The sequence below is a fragment of the Eubalaena glacialis genome, chromosome 3 (genome assembly GCF_028564815.1).
Source record: "Eubalaena glacialis isolate mEubGla1 chromosome 3, mEubGla1.1.hap2.+ XY, whole genome shotgun sequence".
Taxonomy (NCBI): domain Eukaryota; kingdom Metazoa; phylum Chordata; class Mammalia; order Artiodactyla; family Balaenidae; genus Eubalaena; species Eubalaena glacialis.
In genome coordinates, this window is record NC_083718.1 from 22,871,830 (window position 1) to 22,894,813 (window position 22,984).

The following is a 22,984-nucleotide window of genomic DNA, read 5'->3' on the forward strand; positions in this document are numbered from 1 at the left end:
ACATTGTATTAATCTGTAAATCAAGTATTAACAAAGATAACAAACTGGCAGAGACATTAAGAGCAGTAGGTCTGGAGTAAAAGTATTCCTGGATTTAAGTCTAACTCTGCCATTTATAAGCCGTGAGGGCCTGGGCATTTTTTATCTTGGTTTCCTCATCTGAAAACAGGAGATATTAGAATCTCACAGCGTTATTCAGAGGATAAAACTAGATAATGCACGCACAGACTAAGTACAATCCTAGCACATAACGCTCAACAATTTTGATAATATTAATCTGTATATATTACCTAAACAACATAGAAAGAGATAAGACATGACAAAGATGACAAAAAATGCTCTTGGAAAAGAATGCTATTTATATACACATACTTTAAAAATACGTACTCAATCAATTAGATTAAAAACTACTTTTTGCAATCTAAACATTCATACTGGAGTACATACCGGATCAACTTGCCATATGATAACTGTCGTATCTTTTGATCCTGTTGCTAGTTTAGTGCCATCATTAGAGAATTTACAGAACCACACTTCATTACAATGCTCCGTAAGTATCTGCTGAGTATAACATGGGAACTGTCTCCTAAAACAAATAAGTCCACAAATAATTATTCTTTTAAAATAGATTAAGAGTAATAATAATGAAAAAGGTTAAACTGATGAAACTTCTTTGAAGACCAAAAACTTTCAAAATAAGATATGAATGCACTTGTAAATCCTAAGAACCACATTTATATTGGTTATATTGAAAAAGAAAATATTATAACATTAGTCAAGGCAATCTTAGGGGAAATCCGTAACCTAAAGTCTGCTTCAATTTCCAATTTATCCTTTCCCCCCGCCCTCAAGATTAAAGAGAATTTTTGGTCTGATTAAGTCAATTCATATAAATACAAATTAACAATCAGGGCTTCATGTTTGTCTGTATAAGTGGGCTGGCATCAGGTTGTTCTAGAAGAAATAATGTACATTTTCATTTATATAAAAGCAACTTGGCATAACAAACAGCACAGGCACTGTAGCCAGACAATTTTGGGTCACAGGCTTTAGTATCTTTGCCAAGTCATTTAACTCCTCTGAGTCTCAGTTCTCTCATCTATAAAATGAGATGAATATATACCTAACAAGGTTCTTAGGGTTCCTGTAAGGATGAGAAACACATCTGAAATTGCTGGAATGTAACAGCTATTCAAAAGTGATTACTAGTATTATTCTGGGGACAGCACAGGAGAAGTGCAATACATGGTAGAGGCTGTAGTGGTCAAGAGTAACGCCTTAAGAATGGGAGCAGTAGAGTCTGAGAGACTTAGGTTCAAATCCTGGCCACTTACTAGCTGTGATTCTGGGAAACTTATTTAATCTCTCTAAATCTCAATTTTTCCAGCCATAAAATAAAGACAGACAAGGGTACTTGTGTTATAGAATTCCTTTTACAAGGATGAGATAATGAATGTAAAGCGTTTAGACTGAGTCTGACGCTTAGCCAGTACTTTGTAAGTTGCAGTTTTTATACATTAAGGGTAAAGAATTCTATGTTAACTTTCCTAAGTTAAAGACGATAATGTTATCCTAAGAATGACTATTCTCATTAAGCACTCACTTTTAAAAACCATTCTATCCTTTTCCAGTTTCTACATCAGGACTGTCCAATAGAGCTTTCTGTGATAATACCAATGTTATATAACTGTACTGTCCAATCTGATAACCCTACCTGTATGTGGCTACTGAGCACTTGAAAGGGGGCTAGCACACTTGAGGAACTTAGATTTTTTTCATTTAATTTTAATTTGAATGACTTTTCCTTTACATTTAAATGGCTACATGTAATTAATGGCTACTGTTGGGACAGTACAGATCTGTATTATAAAAAAGTTACTTAAACATTAATGGGTAAACTTTTAAGTCTGTTTTAAAAAATGGTCTTCTCTATTTTTTCCCCCAACCAATCTATAATTTAAAAACATATTCTGTCAATTCACCAGCCTGATCAGCAATATGTATTTAAAAGTAAATTAAGTTAACGTTCTTTATCTGGCACACATGGTAATGTACCTTAGCAGTTGGCTACTTGGAGACTGCTTTAAACTTTTAGACTGTCTAACTATAAATTGCTTTAATATTAAAATATTAGTCTATATCTGAACTGAAACATAGTCAATTCCAGTTTACATTTATTAAGCACCTACTAGATGCCAAGGACTGCGCTACATGCTTTACATACAGTAGTGTTAATTCTCAAAACTCCCTTGCAAGGCAAGTAATAGCCCCATTTTCAGGAGGCTCAAGGAGAGCAAGTAACTTAACAGATATCAAACTGATAAATAACTGAATTAGGATTTAAACCTATGGCTGACTCCAGGGTCAGTTTTCTTTCCAAATATCATTTTTCATATCATATTTTTCAAGACACTGCTGGATAAAATTTCAATCAAATAAGTACTTCTAAATCAAAAATGATTTTTCCCCCTCCTATGGGTAATAGTCAATATTTATTCAGTGAGAAACACTTTATATCTAGGCATAAAATACACAATAATTCAAATGGCTAAAGTTGATCATGAATGAAGATATATCTAAAATCAGAGCAGCAAAATGTCCTTAAGGAAGGAATGATTCATAATCAAAATTGCAGGGTGCAAGGCAACCAGATTATTGACAGTCAGTTGTATCTGAATGTCAAGGTGGTATTTAAATTGTCATTATTTTATTATTACTTAAATAATCTTATAAAAAGACTAATTAACAACCCCTAGTTTATTAAAAGGCTAATTTTAGAGTATATAAAGTGATAGAGTTTACATGTCTTTGTTTTCAAGTAAATTTAAAATTTTAAGATTTGTTAAAAATATCAGTACCTTCCCAAATCAAACTGAAAAAAAAGTAGCATTTTAATCAAGCTAAACCTTAACATTTTATAAATCTTAACACTATAAATATTTTATGATCCTTTACTAAAAAATAATACTTATAAGCAGCTATCTGTGGAAACATTCTTCCACTGTTTGCCGGTGGAAAAAAACCCACAGAATTATTTAACAAGAAAATTCCCGTTCCTTACTGATCAAATTTCACCAAAAACATGTATGCATGAATTGTGAAAAATATAAATAATATACAATCTAATGAAATTTCTTCAGTGCTGATCAAGATAAAAAAAAAGTTACAGTTCACATTTTCATAATCAATTCTTTATTCCCCAGAGATTAAAGAAGGCTGGTATTTAGATTTAAATGCTAAGATTTAATTCCGAAAATACAGTTTTCTAGTTTCAGTGCTAAAATGTAGTTTCTAAAAGGGAGTAAAACAAACAATAAAAAATATCAACTTTTATTTTGAAGACTTTCAGATGAGTCAGGAACACCAGCAATTACATAAAATTTAGGTTCTATTTTCCCAGTTCAGCAATAAAGGGCACAACTCACTCTAAAGACTATATATACTGACTTAGATGTCAGGCACTATCTCCCCACTTAGTGTCTCCCCAGAGTGAAAAGTCAAGGCTGACTCCTTGGAGAAACTGGGTAGATGGAAGCCTTTCACTGAGAGAGGGAATTCAATAGGAAAAACAGACTTTGCAGGGATAGGTGAGAGAAGAGGGAAATTCTTGTTTGAGATGTTGCACTTATGGTGCTTGAGTAATATCCACATTGTTGTATTAAGGTCTAAGGCTTAGGAGATAGTTCTGTAGCTCTAGCCCAGACCTAGGGGTCATTAGGATCATGTAAGTATAACCTAAACAGGAAGAGTAGGGTGAGAAAAGAAACATAGTTCTGGAACACAAACTTATTAAAGGGACAGGGAAAGAGGAGGAGCCTGAGGAGTAGCCAGGAGTAAAACCGAGTCTGGAATGTTTTGGAAGTCAAAGGAAAAGCTTCAAGGCAAAGCAGTCAAATGCTATAGAAATGCTAAGATGTAGGTTGGAAAGTAGCCATTGGATTTAATAAAGATGTTGTTCTTTACCAACATCAGGAACAGTTCTGGTGTTGTGTTGGCTGCATAAACCCTAATACTACAGAAACCTGAAGGGTGAAGAAGTAGTAAGGAAGGCAACTATTTTAAGAAGTTAGCTCTACGGAGGCGGCGGGGGGGCGTGGGCAGTAATAACCAGGAAGAGCACAGAATCAAAGTTTTGTTTTGTTTTTAGAAGACTATAGGGAAGACCTTCCAATCATCAATGGTTATTTCTGAGGAGCAAGAACTCTTTCATTCCTATGTAAAACTTCAGAGTGCTTTCTATGCAGGTTTATAGGAGTTTGATCCCTGATCTGAGGGTTGGAAAAAGTCAGACTAAATACTGTCCATCATTTACTTTCACAGGTACTGGTATAGAAATTAAAGCACTTAAGAAAAATGTAGGTCATGTGCTCATAACATTGCAGTTTCCAAACAGGAAGGCAAGCTCTCAACTTACTGACACCTCTTGAACCATGAAGTCTACCATATATACCTTTCAATGTATTCCACCAGCAATAAATTCATGAACCAAAAAAAATTCGGGTTCACAATCGCCTTAATTTTAACATTGATCTCAAATTCCCTAAAGGAGCTATAAAATATGAAACCAGATAGCCTTTTAATCTATTATCTCCTCCTACCTCTCTTCAACTTAAATGAAAAGACTTAAAAATTCTCATAAGCAAATCAAAGAACAATGTTAAAGAATAACAAGGGATAAAGGAAAAAAGATCTCTAATCACTTTCTTTAAGTGCCCCAAGTAATTATCCAATACTTTAAGATAACTAAGACTTAAGTAATTTATGGCCAGTAGTTCAATTATTACTATTTTTTAAATTGCAATGGGGGAGGGTGAAGTGAGAATTCAACTACATTTGAAAGTAGTTTATGCCCAAGTAAAAGATGATCTTAAATCGTAGTGCATATATGCACACATATATGAGTTTTATGGTTATTCAGAAATTCCTTGTTTTTCCAAAGCTCTCATACTTATACACTTTTGTTCTTCCTATGCATGTTATTTTCAGTAGTTCTCTGAGGATATTTGACAAAAGAAACTGAGCATGTGCACTGCAGCTGTTATGTCTGGTTCACCAGACCCAAATAATTTTCTTCCTGGAGTTTGAAAGATTTCACAATTTGTTTTTCAGTATCTTAAAAATTAAAGCTCTGCTGAAAATTTGGAGATCATTGTTCAAATAGTAGGGACTTTTTTACGCAAAACACTCCTAACATCGAAAGTGAAGCCCAAATTCTTCAAAGTTAAATTATGTAGATGGGTAGGTATGATAACAAAACCCAAGCCAGAAAGTTAATACCTGTTGCTCTAAACATTTCTAGTTGAAAGGTCACTTTCAACTAAAAAGCAGAACTTTCATTATGAAAAAAGTATTTCCATGACCTTTACGAGCAGAAAATAATTTGGGCCATAGTTAAAACAGCCATAATGTCCAGGAAAAGAAAAAAAATCACTAAGTGATCTCTGGCATCCAAGGACAGTAAACACTTCAATCACTGGCATTCTTATACAGTATCACTTACAAATCCTTAAAAAAATGGCCAGATACAGAAAATGTCCAACCAAACCCACAGGCAAATAAAGGCAAAACAGGCTTTCCAGCTTCAGTTCTCAAGGACTGGTTTCCTATATAAACATATACAAATTTCTCTTAATTGTCAACTTCAAGAGTTCTAGCTGTACTTGTGAATGCTAAAGCAAACATGAATTGTTTTATGGTGACAGGATAAAACTCTAAAAAACCATTTTAATAAAGTTCATAAGTGAGACCATAAAAGGTTAGCCTACTTTAGAATGTAAGAAGTTTTTCTCTTACCTACTACAAACATGATCTATAAGCAGAGACACAGAATCTAGATTATTATCAAGTTTCGTATTGTGATATAGGCACCGATCCCTTTGTAGTTCCACCGCCTGCCGCAGGAGAGTCTGTAAACGCCGTGGAGGAAGCATCACTGATGGTGGTAAATAGGCTTTAATAGAAGATATTTTTAAAAAGAGAAATAAAAATTAAAATTAAATAAACAAAACAGTTTACTTTTATTTAGGACATCTGACTCATCTTCTGCTCTACTTGCCCTTACTGTAATAATATCGTGTCCTTTAAATAGAGCAGTTCTGGGTGATATAACATGTAAGCTTCATGAATATCTGTCAGCACCTACAGCTAGGCTGCCACTAGAATGGAATACACTTGGGCAGGAGGGTTTTAATTTGCATGTGGATTTCCTAGAACAACAACAAAACCCAACAACCACAACAACTACTACTCAGCAAAAAATAAAAGGGCAGTGATGACAAAAAGAAAATCTAGAGAGAACTGTGTCCCACAGGGAGACGAAGCATCACTAGAAGTATAGGAAAAATACCCACTTAACAAAGAGTGGGCCAAAATGTTGGAACAAGTCAAGTTCCAGGTCCCATCAAATTGCTCCTAATGCCAAGGATACTGTGAAAATTCAGGGAATATAACTGGAGTTTTGATTATAGATACCAATCTATTCCAATCCTTCAAGGCTTACACCTCCACAACCACATGGTCTTCTGATTCTTAGGATCTCCACTCCCACCTCAACATGAAAACACAGAATATGGTCTAACCAGAGAGGGAAAGAGGGTCTTTTATTATAAAGATGTGGCAAAAATGAAACCCCTACTCTAATTTGGAAGTTATATAAAATATTTGGAGGGAGGGTAAAACATTTTACCTAAAGAAATCTGTGCCTTACTGTTGAAATCAACAAAAAACAGGCATACCTCGGAGATACTGTGGGTTCAGTTCTAGACCACCGCAATAAAGGGAACATCACAACAAAGCGAGTCACAAAAATTTTTTTGGTTTCCCAGTGCATATAAAAGCTGTGTTTACACTACATTGTAGTGTGTTAAGTGTGCAACAGCATTATGTCTAAAAAAAATGTACAAGCCTTAATTAAAAAATACTTTATTGCTAAAAAATGCTAACCATCATTTGACAACTCAGGGTTGCCACAAACCTTTAATTTGTAAAAACTGCAGTTATCTGCGAAGCGCAATAAAGTGAAGAGCAATAAAACGAGGTCTCCCTCTATCTAAAACACTTGTGGCTTAAAGCTGTGGTTTACATGTTTTTTTCTCTAACCACAGCACTTCTCCCCCAAACAGAATCTTAAGTGGAGCATCACTGCATAAAAGCAATGAAAGGAGACTTGCTCTGGGACCAGCATCCTGTCACTGACTTCTGAAGTTAGCGTCTTAGACTCCATGGTGGAATTTGAAGTCTCTGGTTCAAAGGGCCTCTTACACTGACATATATACACTACCAAATGTAAACTAGACAGCTAGTGGGAAGCAGCCGCATAGCACAGGGAGATCAGCTCGGTGCTTTGTGACCACCTAGAGGTGTGGGATAGGGAGGGTGGGAGGGAGACGCAAGAGAGAGGGGATATGGGGATATAAGTACACGTATAGCTGATTCACTTTGTTATAAAGCAGAAACTAACATAACAACGTAAAGCAATTATACTCCAATAAAGATGTTTAAAAAAAAAAAAACTTACCAAAAAAATAAATAAATAAAGGGCCTCTTAATGGATTCCCCCTCACTCCTCTTACATAACCACTTGATAAGAGTATGTCTAGACACAAGCCTTCCTAACTGATTCGTAATATCATTTCTAAGAGAAAATACAGAAACATCAAAAATTAAGACTCTTACTCTGAAGTTTGTCCAACAGTTTGGATCGTGAAGCTGTTCCTTTGCCTTCCCATTCCGCTTTTGCACGTAGGTCTTCTGCATGGCTACACATCAGATACCTAAAAATATGACAAGAGAAAGCACCAAATATCAAACCCTTTTCTCTGGATAAAACATAATTGAAAAATACTGATTATACTTTGGATATCTAGTTCTTACTAAGAAATATAAATCAAGAAGAAATTTCTACAGTGGACCCAATTCATTAATACAACCTGGCACCTGAATATAACAATAATAGAATAGTAGATAATATTATTGTTATGCTATCTATTAATAGAATGCATCCTTACATTTACTGTTATGTATCATTATACATATGTAGCTCTTATTGGGTGCCAGGCTCTGTTCTTAACTAAGCACTCAACATATATTAGTTCATTTTATGTTCATAACAATCCTGTATGAAGTAAACACTATTATTCTATTTTTATAAATGAGGAAACCAAGACACAGAAAGCTTAAGTAACTGGCTTAGAGTTAAGCAGCAAAGTAGAAAATGAACCCAGGCATTGCAGCTGCAGAACTTGCTCTTAACCAGTATGCTAACCTAACTGCTCCTCAAAAACAAAACAAAACTCAAAAAAAAAAACCCTTCAAAGATATTCATACTCAGTTAACTAAACAAAAACAACATACCTTCAAAAGTTTTTCATAAATGCCACTCAAGAAATGGTATAATTGGATAATCATCCTTGTGTCATCTTGTGAAAGGTACTGAGATCCCAAAGCAGAACATTTGGGAACTGTTTTATTACTCACTCTATGTGCCGAAGGAGGCATAAATGCTAAATTCATGGATTCTGGAGAATACATGAGGGCCCCCTGCTGGAAGTGTGACCCTGACCTGGTTCTGGCTCTTCTCAGAAGAACAGGCTTTAAAAGTAAAAGAAGTGAAAGAATTATTCAAACCTGGAGATTAGACCTGGCAAGTAACTCTCCTGCTATTTCGCCTGGTACTCTGGTCTCAGACAATCTGTTCTTCTCATTTGTAAAAAGGGTATTAAGTAGGGTAGTGAGGATTAAATAAGATGGAGTATATGAAGTACTTGGTCTACTACCTGGTATATAGGTGGAGATCGATAAATGATCATGTAAGTATCAGAAACCTCTCAGTTAACTTGAGTATCACCACCTCCTTTTCTTAATTGCATATTGCATTTTGCATATTACATTTAGCATCTAAATAATTTAATAGACTCTTACCCAACAGCAGAACTACTTGTTCTCTTGCTATTTACTAAATAAATAGTGCCTTAGCTGATGAGAACTTACTTTTCAATAGTATAAGTAATTACACTCACAAAACCCTATAAAAGAAGTTGGACAATGCAAAAATTTGGCTTCTAAAATAACTTTTGAGGAGTTATTATCAATTTTACGAAAAATTGTTTACTTTTAGAATTTTGCAAAAGTTACCCATGGTTGCTCTGCTCCCTTTTGAAAATACACATCACACCCTAAGGTTTCAAACGCGTGTCTGTTTATGGGAAGTCATGTGGTATAACTCAAAGGACACTGGACTAAGAGGAAGAAACCACGTCAATTCAACACCTTGTCATCTCTGGGCCATTTCCTTACGTGAACAATACTTGTCACAGTTAAAAGATAAAAATGCAAGGATGAGGCTTACGTGTTTTGTTGGAAGAAGTGGGTAGAAGGTCTCCCCATTTCCTAAGATGAGGAAAACGAGAGGAGGAGCAGGTCTGTGCGGGTTGGGTGGGGGGAGGGACAATGGGAATTCAGCATTTTTGTTCTCAGCACGTAACTTTGAGATACTGTTTAGACATCCAAATGGAGACTGTCAAGTAGGCTATCAGGTATATACACTGGGAGTTCAGATGAGAGGGTAAGTTTAAGAGCCACTGGCATGTAGGTGGTATGTGAAGGCATAGTATAGAATGAGATCACCTAGGAAGCGTGTGTAGACAGCAAAGAGAGGGAGGTCCAAAACCAAGGGTTTGGGCACTCTAACATTTAAGGGATCGACATGAGGATAAAATGAGATTGTGTCTATGAAATGCTTAGCAAGGACCTGGTACGTGACAAGTATATGTTTAAAAAAAATGTCTGTATGCATCAACACTAGAAACTTTATTGCTTGTTTTTTTAATAGAAGATTATGCCACAGGGCTTTTATAGAAGATCATGAAATGGCATTTCACTGTTAATACATATTTCTTCTCCCTTCACCCACTTAAGCATCTCTCTATTCCAATATGGAAAGCTTCCTAGGATGACAAAAATAGTTTGTACACACATAAGTGAAATTACCCAGACAAATATTACCCAAGAATTTAGCAATACTCACATCTTGGGAAAATATTAAAAGAAATGCAACTTTGGAATGGTAACCTTGATAAAAATAGCTCCTTCCTCAACCTGGAGCAGAGCACTGAGCTTTCTTACCCACTAAGAACATGAATGCGCTCTGTGTTGTATTTCAGGGGCGTCAATTCACAGCGCAGGACTTGAAGTGCCTCCAGGACCTTGCCATCCTCCAGGTACTCCAGGTACTTCTGCTGCAGCAGCAAGAACTTCATCCTCTGACATGACAGAAAGCAGCAGTCAGGGGAAAAAAGTTGATGGAAGTTTCAGAAAATGTTTGTGCCTAAACAGAACAGTAGAAACCATTCTACTATGCCCTTTAAAAATAATTTTTATAAAGCTTTAAAAAGACTCCAAATATTTTGATTTAATAGGGTCACAGCAGATTAAATGTGACCCTATTGCTCCACTTCACATATTCATAAAAGTCTGCTTTGAACAAATAATCTCAAATTAGAAAAGATCATTAGTGACCAAGGCATCAACATAGGAGAAAATTAATTCTGCCCTCAAAACATTCACCTAGAATGTTACTTCTTGTGTGAAAAGTTAGAACTATTCCAAGTATTCTAAATTTGCTTTTTAAAAAGTCTGCCTTCTATAATGGCTGTTGGGGGGTTTCATGCAACAAGTTTTAAAAAGACAGCAGAAAAACCAGTTAATGGAGGAATTACTTAAAAGCCACAATGTGAAAGAAGGACTAAGTAGACCAGAAAGCAAAACTGGAGCCACTGGGTCAGAGTTACAAAGTGTCATATTTTGGCTTATCAAAGGTAAGAAGAGCTGTCCAGCAACTGGATTAGAGGCTGGTGTGCAAAGTACTGAGTTTCCTACGACTAAAGTGGACAAGCATGAGCTTGATGGACTCACTGTCTCTAGGTGGCAATAAAGGGATGCCATAGAAGGTTGAACAATCGAAGGCTGAACTCAAAGGTCTTTGTGTATTGGTAACTATCTGATCACTGATGCATTTCACTATGAAGCACAATTATTATCAACTCTTTTTCCCCCAAAAGGACAAACCATTTCCAGCTTATTGTGAAGCCCTTTCACATTTAGTTTTTTTCTGAAATGTGTTTAGCTTTAATACTTTTAATGTTCCTTTACTCTGTTGCTTTACTTTTGACTTGAAAGTGATCATCACGGTTTTAGCAGCTTTTTGCTAGACAAAAGAGCTTTTACGAATATTAAGCTTGCAATTTCTTTTAAACCTTAAACCTAATTAAAGACCACTGCTTGGAGGGACTCATTTATCAAATCTGCTACTTGTGGCGCTTGAGCAAGTCAACTGATGCAGGTAGAAAATTTAGTAGACAGGAAATGTTAATCATACTTAGAGATTCCAAGGAACATAGAGGTAAAGATTTCAAATCCATTTAAAAGAAAACCCCAAATGACAGCCTTTTCTTCTACATTAAGATGCTTACTTTAAAAGACATTAAAAATAAACTGCTGTCAAAAATGGTGTGGAGAAATTATTGTTTATTCACAAAATTAAGAGTATAACGAATTGCTCTGTAAGATTTTCTTTTAGGGAGTATTGGGAAGGCAGGCATAACCTACAAGCTTATAAAAATGGTTTCTAGAGAAAGTAAACCAAACAAACCCTCCCATGTAAGTTAGGCATACATTTAAATACATCTTTTACAAGATACATTGTTTATGTTTGGTAATAATCTAATCTTAAATCGATAGCTAAAGAATAGAAAAAATTTCAAACTATGAGGTAAGTTCCTATAACTCTAGAAAAATTACACTTACCAAATTTTACATGTAAAGTTAGATTTAGTAATGAATGTTTCGGAAATAGGTTACCGAGATGCCCTGAAAACACGTTACTGCACATGTAACCTAACGTTAACCTCTAGGTGTCAAATAAAAAAATACTTTAAAGTCCATCAGGTGACAAAAACCAAAAACAAAAGACTAAATAGAACAAAATCTAAAAATCAAATATTCAAAGTTATTATGGATATTCTCACCATTTTATCTTCTGAAAAAACTTCAACTCTTTATGAAATGAAAAGTTCATATACTTCCATTTGTCAATATAATGTTAAGAGTTTCACTTTAGGATTTTTGAATCAAACTTGAGTATCATTTAGTTGCAGAATTTTTTTGTTTAAATGCCATTGGAAGCATGTGTATTTAATTTCTTCACTGAATTTTCTTAATAATTGGGAATCTGGGGGAAAATTCTGTCTGTTTTAATTCAGGGCAAGTCTTAACTTTGGGGATATCAATCATTAAGTCCTATGCACGCCCCCTTCCCCATTCCAATGTGTGTAGGGACAGTGCCCCAGTTGCTATTTCCTATTTCCCCCTTACTTTCCCATCAAGATCCTACTAGAACATGTTACTCTCTTTCTATGGAGCAGAGGCAGGGCAGGAGAGAAGAGGAAGGCAGAGTAAAACTTTGAGAGAAGCCAATATACACACATATTTCTGTATATACAGGGAATGCTATAAAAGCAGCGCAAGAACATTTCCCTATGAGTCATTTTATCCAGATTAAGACAAAGAATACCCTCAAACAGATACCAATTCCTGGTAGTGTGCATGGCAACTAATAAGCTACTGGCCAAGAATAGCTAGAGATTTGGTTGAGAAACTGTTTATTCTCCTAAAAATCAGTTCAATTCAAGTATTTGACACATATGATAAAGATGGAGAAAGTAAAGCTATATTTTACTTCCCCAAACTTAAAGCACAAAAATGTAAATACAGTTTCAAGAAAATGAACATCTGTCACAAAAGATGTTAATTATGTACTGAAAAAATTTAAAGAGTCAGGCAAAACTGAAGTTTGCTGAGGTGGGGACAGGGCTTTACTATGGTTTTTTTAAAAAGATCATGAGCTTCTTAAATGAAGAAAAAAAGAAAACAGGTTGAGATAATAAACTCTCCTTTGTATCTTTCCCCAACTCCTAACTAGACCTCTGTAAGAGATTATTCCTGATCTCTGATAATTTTTCAGCATCTTTGGGCCTAGCACTAATTTTTTCTCTTTTACTATCTGATAAAAACTTGAAACTGGTAAGTGACTAGGTAGGATAGTTTGAAAGATAGTGCACGTGGTAAATCCAGCTGTTGTCCCCCACCACCCTACCCAGTATTTGGATTTACTGTTTCCTCCCATATAATTATACTGAACTCAATGTGAAGCTCTGAAACTCAGAAAGTTATGATACACAGGAAGTCTGGTTATCAAGGGCAGTTAGCTCCTAGCTAACTTAGCAGTGGTTCTGACTAACTCTGAGATAAGGTTATAACCAAGTTACATCAATTAAATCATGACTCAGAGCAAAGGGGAAATGAATTATATTTAAACCATGGCTTTCAAAACTCCTCCCTATTTGACTTTAAAATATACTAGTAAATTTTTGTAGATCAAGTTAATATTTGAACACTTTTGTTAAGCATGTTTCTATTCTATTAAAATAAGAATCAAACATTTTTAGACATATAAAAGTTTTGTTATTGATCTCAAATACCCACCCAAATTCCCCAGACATGGCTAAGAATATCTGAACCCAAACTAAAATATGTTGATTCATAAGCTCAGCTTCCAGAAACTCCAGAAAAAATTCTGCTATTCCTAGTATCATTTGACTAGAAACCATTTAAAAATATGGGGGTTGAAGGGGGGGAGTGGATTGGGTCAATAGAAACATTCAGGTTTAAAAAAGAAAATACAATTTTAGTCTAGACTAAGTTATCAAATGTGTCTGGGCATACAATTAAAATAATTATGCTAAACAAAAGCCAAATAGTTGTCTTCTAAGGTATTATTACAAATTTACGCTTACATTAGATTATCTTCTGGAGGTGGAGTGGGGGAGAGGAGTAAATCTAAACACAATTAGGTGAAAAAATGCTGACCTCAATCTTTAAAAGCAATTGATTCATTAATGTTTAAAGTGAGATAAAGTTGGAACCCCTTTCTGTGTATAAATACCTAAACAGTTTGATGGTGTGAGGCTCAGCCAGAGATTTAATCTTCATCTCTTATTAGATCCTAGAATGTTCTACATACTGAACAGGCTGTAAAAAGAAAGGATTCCTCCTTATTATCTACAACTACCTCTATTCAGTTTACATGTTGCTTCTAATGACGATTTCTAATGAGATAGTTATAATCTAAATCCAATACAGAAGTCTCAAATTACTATAAACAAATAAGAAAAAAAGTGTGCCTAATTAATAATTTTTACTGCTAAATTACAGATATAATTTGGATGAAGCTTAAAAAAGGATAATGATCCTCCAAGAAATCACACACTTATTTTAAAATAGTCCATGGGCAAGTTCTCTACTGTCACCATATAAGCAGTGTTAACTTGTCCAGTGGGAAAGGAAACCCAATTCTTATTTTGGCCTTGTAATTGTCTTTATATTAGGGTCACCTTCCATTCTGTCAGGGCTAACAATTTACGAAAAACTGCCCAATAAAAATTTACTTAGGTATTGTTTTTTTTTTTTACAAAACCCCAAACATATGGATTGGGGAAAATTTAATTACTAGAAAATTTGCAATCCTTTTGAATATAGATGTTTATTTTAACTTCTGTGTTTTCATTTTAAAAATTTACCATGGAATTGATTATTCCATGAGTTACTATTGAATCAGATGCCTGATAGTAAGTTAAAAATTTTAGTATTTTAAGTATTTACGGAAAAAAAAACCCCACAAAACACTAGAGCGTCAATTTAACTGAATCCATATTTGTTCATATTGGTTGCTCCTTTAATTCACCTGAAGTCCATTCTCTAGGATATTTTTGTAAACAATTATATTAAGAATTTGAAAACTCTTGTAATTAAGATTTTTTAAAAAAAAAACCCCAAAACAGAAACAGGAGAGTCTATTAGGTCTATAGACAAAGGCAGAAAGATTAATGTTTGACCCAATTAAAAAAAAAATCAAAATGTAACAGGCATTTACTAATATTTAACAAACAGCTGATTTCCCTACTTCACTTCCTATTTGCCTTCTTTCCCTCCCCCACCAGACAGGAAACTGCTTTTGACAACAAATGAATCAGCTAGAAGTTAAAAAGCCAGCAGCCAGCAGCTGATTCTTCATGGTTTCCAATCACAAGGACTTAGGAAAAACTCATCCCCTCCTCTCCCTCACCAACATCTACTGAAGAATTAAAGCCTATCAGTAAAAAGATTCATTAAGATTTATGAAAGAGGCTAACAGATTAAACTACTAAACTGATCTTGTCAGGAAATAAGGCCAGTAAGCAGAGCCCAATGGTCAAATTTGCATACTAAACCTCCACCAGAGTGATATCTATTATACAAACTTGGACACTGTCAATTCACACAACTGGAATGCAAGAATGGAAAATGGTGAGCACACCAATGGAGTTGGTTTGAATTAACTACAATTCCCAAAGACTGGTTTTAAAAAAAGATAATTAATGTGTCAGCTACTTAAGGCTATACGGATATATATACACCCAAACATGTTTTCTTTACCAGCACATTCAGTATTTTAAATAATAAAAGTATAATTTATTCCTGATTCTATAAATATTAAACTCCTATTAATAGTACCAAAAGCATAAAGATCTTTCAACATAATTTAGCAAAAGCTTAATTTATAAACTCAAAGGTTCAAAGGACACATTTACTAAACGTGATTTTAAAAATATAAAACTCAAACTTTAAAACATCAACACTCATCTTAGTTTACAAATTTAATTATTTGAAAGTTAAGGCCTTATCTTTTAAAAGAGGCAGAAGCCTAGAGTTATCAATAACCTACTAAAATAAGCATAAATGTGAAACTAAGAACAAAAGTGTATTTACCACAATTATTCCCAACAACGTTTGAGAGATTTCAAGTGCGCCTCTTACCACAATAGCATGAGGAGAATGCACTAAAGGCTTTAGTTCATTCAGATCATTTTCTGCCTGCAAAAATTGGTATAAGAGAAAAACAGAAATGTCACAAAATGCACATCAAATATACAATTTTAGCAGCAGTTACACAGCTCTATATGCCCTACTTTACCTTATCCCAGTCTCCTTCCATGACATGATTTCGGAATTTGGTAGCAGAAGGATGTTCTAAACGACATCCTGACTCTTGCATGAGGAGATCAACAGTCTGGCTGCAGGAGAGATACAGTGTAAAAAAGACCTGACCAACTTTAGGGTTTACTCTTCCAAATAAACTACTGTCTATGAAAACAGTTGCAAAAGTTCTTAAGCTAACCTCATGATGAAGGAAAAAGAAATAAATAGCTTTGATGTGCTTGGCTAAACAAACTTGATTTTTAAACTGCCACCTAGGTTTACATCTAGTCAAGTCAAAAACGTTCTTGAAACCAGAATCAAAATAAATTCTTCCTCCTTTTCCATTTAATGCCTTTAATGAAGTATAAAATTTCTAAAAATGTGTTCTAACCAACCGGTTAAAAAAAGTGAAAAACCATGATCTACATACTAACCATGTTACTACATTTGGAAAGATAAAAACTGTTGGTTACATACAAGGTGATGGAGATGACCTGTATTAAGTAAGAGCCTTACATCCAGATATTATGTTTGCAAAGAAATTCTAATAGGTCAATCTTTAAAATTGAAATAAATCCAGCAGCAAAAAATCATTCGCTTTCTCTCTATACTAAAAATAGCAAATTTACTATGGTGTAGGTTCCAAACAGTCACGAGTTATTTCCTCCTGCTGCTGTCAGCTTGCTTCTTGTCTCAGTAATATGTTCTGTTAGCATTTAGGAAATGCTTTTCCTTAGGGAACAAAGTGAAATCTTCCTTCGATATATTTCTTTCAGAGCTTAAACGATTCACCACATGTGGTTTCTTCCATCAGATATTTTGATATCTAAGAATCTTTATCAGTCTTACATATTTGTTTGTTTCAATGCTTTCTTATTCAGCTCCATTTATTTTTCAGCAAAAACAGTGCAATAATCTGCCTGAGAATCAAAATACTTATGTCACTTTTAAAAAGTGCTCTTTCTCCCTCTCCCCAGAACAAATCTATAAATCCAAAAAATACTAAGAACTTATTTTAATCTATGCTTTGAAGCTGGAAACTGACTGTTGCATGTTGTTCTCTAGTCTTATTCTCTCTGGTTCTGCTTCATCCTCCATCAAGCTCCACGGCACTCCCACCAATCTTACTTTCCACCCCCTTGGTTTTCCTTTGTGTGTATACAAAACGGGGGTTTGGGGCCAAGGTTGTCTACCTTCACCCTACTTTAGGTACACAAGGTCATCTAAATTGTATTTGAAAACAAATGATTCACCAGATCAGATGTCCCTTTTTCAGAGGCAGTCGCCTTCTTGGTATTACAGTGGGATTTCAGACAAGTTAGTGGCAGGCCTCTTGTACACACACAAGGGCCTTTAAATGACATCAACATGGTAACTTACTCCATTATTCCCATCAGATTTATTCAGCAGCCTCCTTCCAAATTATCCCAGCCCCTCAGTTCCCATAAACACTTGTAAGTGATTGTCTTTCCTGATTGGTAGTTTGCCTGGGTTGTCTGTCATGGCTGGGGGCGGGGGGGGGGGGGGAGGTGTCCCACAAAGATGCCTCTGAGGTACCCTTGAAAAACAAATCCTCCAAGGTTCATTATTTCCACCAGCTCTAATCCACCCCTCCCCCAACACACACAGAGACACACTCCCGCATCTGTCTTTATTGACAGACAATTACGCTCTGAAGGTGTATGGGGAGGGGTGACTCTTTTGGTTTCTACGCCCCCTGCCCAACCCCCAACCACACAATTTGTCAGACTGATTGATTTCCCCTTATTTCGCTGCAGGTCGGCTCCTCCTCCCCGGTCAGCCTGTCTGAGCTGCGTCCTCCTGTGTCCTGGGCCCAGCAGTAATTCTCTCTTTGCCTGAGCTCTTTCCAGCCACCCCCCGCCCTCCCCTCCCGCCAGCTTCCGTCCCTCGGTCCGTCCACACCAGCTGCCTGGAAGGGATACTTACTTGAGCCCTAAGCCATTCAAGTGCTGTCCTATTAGCCTAATGACATCCTCATCTGACTGGGAGAGCCGCTTCTTCTTCTTGAGGCTGCTGCCCAGTTCTGGGGTGGCCAAGGAAGAGGAGGCGGCGGTGGTGGCGGAGGCAGCTGCAACGGTGGCGGAGGCTGCGGCGGCGGCCCCGCCGGAGACCCCGTTATTGACATTCAGGCTGTTGCTATTGTTGCTGGCGGCGGAGGGGGCGGAAGGCAGGAGCCCATTGGCGTGGGCCAGGTCCCCCGCGGACGACGACGACGACGAGGGGGACGACTCCCCGTTCTGGGCCGACAGGCAGGCGAGTTCCTGGGTCTGTCCCTGGCCCCCGCCGCCCCCTCCTCCTCCACCGCCGCCGCCGCCGCCTCCTCCTCCTCCTCCTGCCCCGTTGGCCTGCATGATGCTGCCGCTGACCAGGCTGTGGCCGCTACTTCGGTGGGGGACGGCAGCGGCGGCGGAAGGGGCAGCCGGGGGGAGTCCCACCACTACCACCACGGAGGAGGAGGAGGAGGACGACGACGACGAGGACGAGGACGACGAGGACGGAGGGGAGAGGCCTGCTCTGCCTGCCGAAGCCCCGGGCTCTCCTGCTCCCTCCGCCGCCGAGGCTCGGGGTTTCTTCCGCGGGGGCGGGGAGGCTCCGCCGGTGTCCGAGTCGGAGGAGGAGGAAGCGGAGGCCAGAGTTTCCTCGCCGAGAGAGGCCGTGGTGGGAAGCCGGTGGGGCGAGGCGGGGGAGGGGAGGCGGGGGCCGGGGAGAGGGTCGGGGTGAGGGGGGGCCGGGGAGGCGGGGAGGGGGTCAGGGTAAGGGGTGAGAAGAGGGGGAGAAGGAGGGAGAGGAGGAGGGGGAGAAGGAGGATCCGGGCCCTTTCCCCCCCCCCTCCCGGAGGCAGCTCGGGGTGCGCGGCCCGGGGGTCGGGCCGGGGGGCGCCGCGGGGCGGCTGCGGGGGCGTGGGGCCCGCCGCTGGGCTGAGCCCCGGCGGTGGCGGCGGCGGCGGCGGGCGGCAGCGGAGGCAGCTGCCGCCTCTGTCCTCGGGTCCGCTCCGCTCTGCTCCCTGGTGTGTTGATTCTTCCCCCAGCTGCTGCCTAATGGAGTCCAGGCGCTCGCGTCACAGGAAATGCCTATACTGCCCTCCTCACTCACTTCCGGTGGCAGGTATGGAACCTATAGGGGGCCTGTCACCCGGCACGTGCGCCGGGGGCCGGCTGGGCGCGAGGGGAGGGAGGCCGGCGGGCCGGCGGGGGCCGACCCCGACCCCGACCCGATCCGACCCGATCCACCCCGGAGCTCGGGCCTGGCCGGCTAGGTCTCGCCCCCAGCGCCCTGGCTGGGCTGCGTCGGCGAGAAGTAAGTTTGTTCCGTCCCTCCGAAGCCGGGCGTGCACAGGAGGGCGGCGATCGCGTGCGCGTGTGCGTGTGGACCCCAGGGTGACCTAGAAACGCCAGGCGTGCGGAGGGACTGCAGATTTCCATCCCCGGCCGAGGATGGGGTCGAGCAGGTGGCGAGGTTTTGTCACGAGAACTCCCAGGCACAGGGCTGTGGCAGTCCTTGTCGACTCACTTAATGGTAACCAGGACTGACTAGCTCTTCGTTTGAGTGTGAAAAACTCGAATTTCCACAGCCAAGTGCCACACACAGTTGTCGTGCCCGGGCCATCCCAGGAGGTTTGAGATGATGAGCCTAGGAGACTCTGTGCTTCACCCCGGGAAGGTGGGATAATGGATAAGAGCAATATCTGATGGGGACAAGGAGTCAGGAAAAGACTGTGGGTGTAGCAAGGCGGGACTTTGCTGAGGGGCTTTCACTCTTTTTTAGCTATTGCCCAGCACCTCCTTCCAGCTGCCTCTTGAGTCACTGCCCAGTTTAGGCAGCAGTAATACAGACCGAGCAGTTGCCTCCAAAACATGCACCTTAAGGAGAATTCATACTCAACTTGAGATCCAGGCTTGAAATGTTTAGGTGAACTGTGAGGCTTCAGCGTCGCTGTAATTTACTCGTTTATGTGGCTGTAGAAATGAGGCAAGGAAGAGCTGGGCTGAATCTTGATCATTGGTGAATAGTCTCCATTACCCCAAACAATTATTTACCGGTGTGTGGTCGATAGCATATACACGGATATGTACAGACATTTTCTCAGAAATTTAAACAATCTTTCTCTGAAGAAGTTTTCCTGTGCAAAAACATGGACTCAACTAATGCATCTTTTTTTTTTTTTTTAAATATCGCTGTATGTATTATTCCATTCTTTTTTTTTTTTTGAATGTTATAAATTTATTTATTTATTTATTTATTTATTTATTTTTACTTGTGTTGGGTCTTCGTTTCTGTGCGAGGGCTTTCTCTAGTTGCGGCGAGCGGGGGCCACTCTTCATCGCGGTGCGCGGGCCTCTCACTATCGCGGCCTCTCTTGTTGCGGAGTACAGGCTCCAGACGCGCAGGCTCAGTAGTTATGGCTCACGGGCCCAGTTGCTCCGCGGCATGTGGGATCTTCCCAGACCAGGGCTCGAACCCGTGTCCCCTGCATTGGCAGGCAGATTCTCAACCACTTTTTTTAAGATTTTTTTTTTTTGATGTGGACCATTTTTAAAGTCTTTACTGAATTTGTTACAATATTGCTTCTGTTTTATGTTTTGTGGTTTTTTTTGGCCTCAAGGCATGTGGGATCTTAGCTCCCCGACCAGGGATCGAACCCGTACCCACTGCATTGGAAGACGAAGTCCCAACCACTGGACCGCCAGGGAAGTCCCTAATGCATCTTATAGCTCTGAAATTTCAAATTTTATAGCTCAAAGTAACTTTGAGGTCTTTGGTTACTTTTCAAATTTAGAAAAATAATTTAAAAAATAATGCTTATGAGAAATTATTAAAGAATCCTGAGCTTTATTGATCCGCAGGCTAGAGGAAGGGAGAGGAAGACCATTGCAAGATCTGACAGAGATTTAGCTTTTAGTCTCATCTCTTAAATATGCTTCCAGGTGGCGGTGTAATTTTAAGGTGACTCACATTCAATTTTATTATTCACCTGAGAGAGACCTGAGTTCTAGCTAAGTTTCATAGGGCACTGCCACCGTATCCAGCGGAGCCTGAATTACTAGGTAGTTAACACTTCAGAGATCCCTGTTTGTATGTTAACTTTAGCCTTCTTATTAAAAGCGTTGTTATTGTTTATACAAAATTATATTTTGCAGAGTCATTTGTAATAATTTATGAGGCCCATAGCAGTACTGAGGACAAGCTTCTGAATAAAGTCTGTAGCTTTCATAAAGGAAACAATAACTTAGTGGTAGCCACAGACACGGCTTACACTTCATGAACAAAAGTAAAGGATGAAAGGCAAAAGAAACTGGTCTCAACTGGTGTCTATACTCAATATATATACCCCAGCTTGTCTATGTTTTATGAGACCGAGACTGCTGTTACTAGAATTCTGAATTTATGAAGTCCACGTGTGCACACATTTTTCTCTAAACTAAAATACAGCTGGAGACTCTGTTGTCTGAACTGTGGATTTTTTTAGAGCCAGGTTTCAAGTCCATTGCAGATGAATAATTCTGAAATACCACTCTACATACACTCAGAAACCTTCAGTAACACCGTATCACCTAGAGAATACAATCCAGAGTTTATCTTGCTCTCTGTAGATTGACCTCAATCTTTCTCTTTGACTTTGTCTTTTACTACCCCCTTTCTGAACCCTTCACTGCTGTCCCCCAGATGTGCTGGGCTCATTTCCTCTGAGTTTGACCATACCTCCTACCTTCTCTCCATCCTTCTGATCCAAGACTTGGCTCCTTTCTCACCTCCTCGGGGGAGCCTTTCCTGACTTCCAGCCTCCTTGCCCTCCTTCTGAGTATCATTTATTTAGTCTTTCAATATTGAAGTTTGCTTGCAATGTTTTTTAACTTGCTAAAACCCCTTCTTCAAGTCATCAGAGAGGAGCCTTTCTAGATTGCTGTCCCCCTGATTTGCCTTCCCCTTTTCACCCTCATCCTGGAAAAAACTGAGATGCATTTATGAATAAAGGTCCAAGCTGTCTTTTAGGGAAAAAAAAAATTGAATGTATATTCAGGTATTTGATTCATTTATCTTGTTTCTGTGCTATTTTAACAAGTCTTTATATGACCAAGCCTGCGCTAGGTTCCAAATAAGAGGCAACTTATTGTCCTAGAGATATTCAAGCAAAGGCTTTCAGGGATGTTACAGAGTAGATAGTTGAACTAATTGATGTCTAAAGACTTTCCAACTACAAGATATCTGTGAGTTATGTACATATGCATCTCCCAACTAGAGTATAAATTCTTTGAGGTAGGATCTGTGTATTGTTCGTCTAAGCCAGTGCTTTTAGATTGTGGGTGATTCATGAAATCAGTGTATTGGTCATGATTACAATTTATTAAAATGAAATGGAAAAGTGAATAAGAGTAGAAAACATCCAAGTCAGTCACCCATAGGAAAGGTCATTATTATTTTGTGGAAGTTCTGTTTCAATGACAGATATATATCTATGCTTTACAAAGTAAAATATATCTCTTCTGTAGGCCATTCTCAAAAAAGTTTCCAAAACACTCATCTAGGACACTCCTGACTGACAAAAAGGCAACTCAGGAAATTGGTGTTAGATATCTAAATGACAAATCACAAGTTCTGTCCACGGCAGTGTCTTAGCTGTAAAAATTAGAAGCTACTAGATGAAAAAAGCTGAGATAGTATAGGTGTTTATAATAAAACATGAAACCAAATTTTCACAAAAGACTTTGTAAAAAAACTAGAAGAGACTGTTGTTCTGTCAAGTTTTAAGTTCGGTGTCTCAACCTGGTACTTAGCAACCTCAATATTATTCAATTTATTAAATTTCTATTTGAAGAGGTAGTTTTCAGAATCTCAGGTATCCCTGGAGAGGGACATATTTGTGTTTACATTTCTAGCTTCATTCCTAGCTTTT

The 22,984-nt window shown here is 38.6% G+C and overlaps 2 protein-coding genes across 3 annotated transcripts in view; one reads left to right on the top strand and one right to left on the bottom strand.

The window, feature by feature from the left end:
- Nucleotides 1-19,119, bottom strand: part of WDR26 (WD repeat domain 26) — a 42,067-nt gene extending 22,948 nt beyond the window's left edge. The window contains exons 1-7 of one of the 2 annotated variants that reach the window (XM_061187339.1): nucleotides 18,019-19,119; nucleotides 16,067-16,166; nucleotides 15,910-15,966; nucleotides 10,123-10,259; nucleotides 7,675-7,772; nucleotides 5,794-5,950; nucleotides 448-586 (exon numbers count right to left, since the gene is read on the bottom strand). In XM_061187339.1, coding sequence (XP_061043322.1) covers nucleotides 448-586; nucleotides 5,794-5,950; nucleotides 7,675-7,772; nucleotides 10,123-10,259; nucleotides 15,910-15,966; nucleotides 16,067-16,166; nucleotides 18,019-18,443 — 1,113 coding nt within the window. In that variant the 5' untranslated portion in view covers nucleotides 18,444-19,119. Of the gene's footprint in view, nucleotides 1-447; nucleotides 587-5,793; nucleotides 5,951-7,674; nucleotides 7,773-10,122; nucleotides 10,260-15,861; nucleotides 15,967-16,066; nucleotides 16,167-18,018 lie in introns of both variants that reach the window. The other variant, XM_061187337.1, reaches the window with a different exon arrangement.
- Nucleotides 18,442-22,984, top strand: part of LOC133086920 (serine/arginine repetitive matrix protein 3-like) — a 109,805-nt gene continuing 105,262 nt past the window's right edge. Inside the window, exons 1-2 of the mRNA XM_061183671.1 lie at nucleotides 18,442-18,761; nucleotides 18,872-19,197. Coding sequence (XP_061039654.1) covers nucleotides 18,442-18,761; nucleotides 18,872-19,197 — 646 coding nt within the window. The remainder of the gene's footprint in view (nucleotides 18,762-18,871; nucleotides 19,198-22,984) is intronic.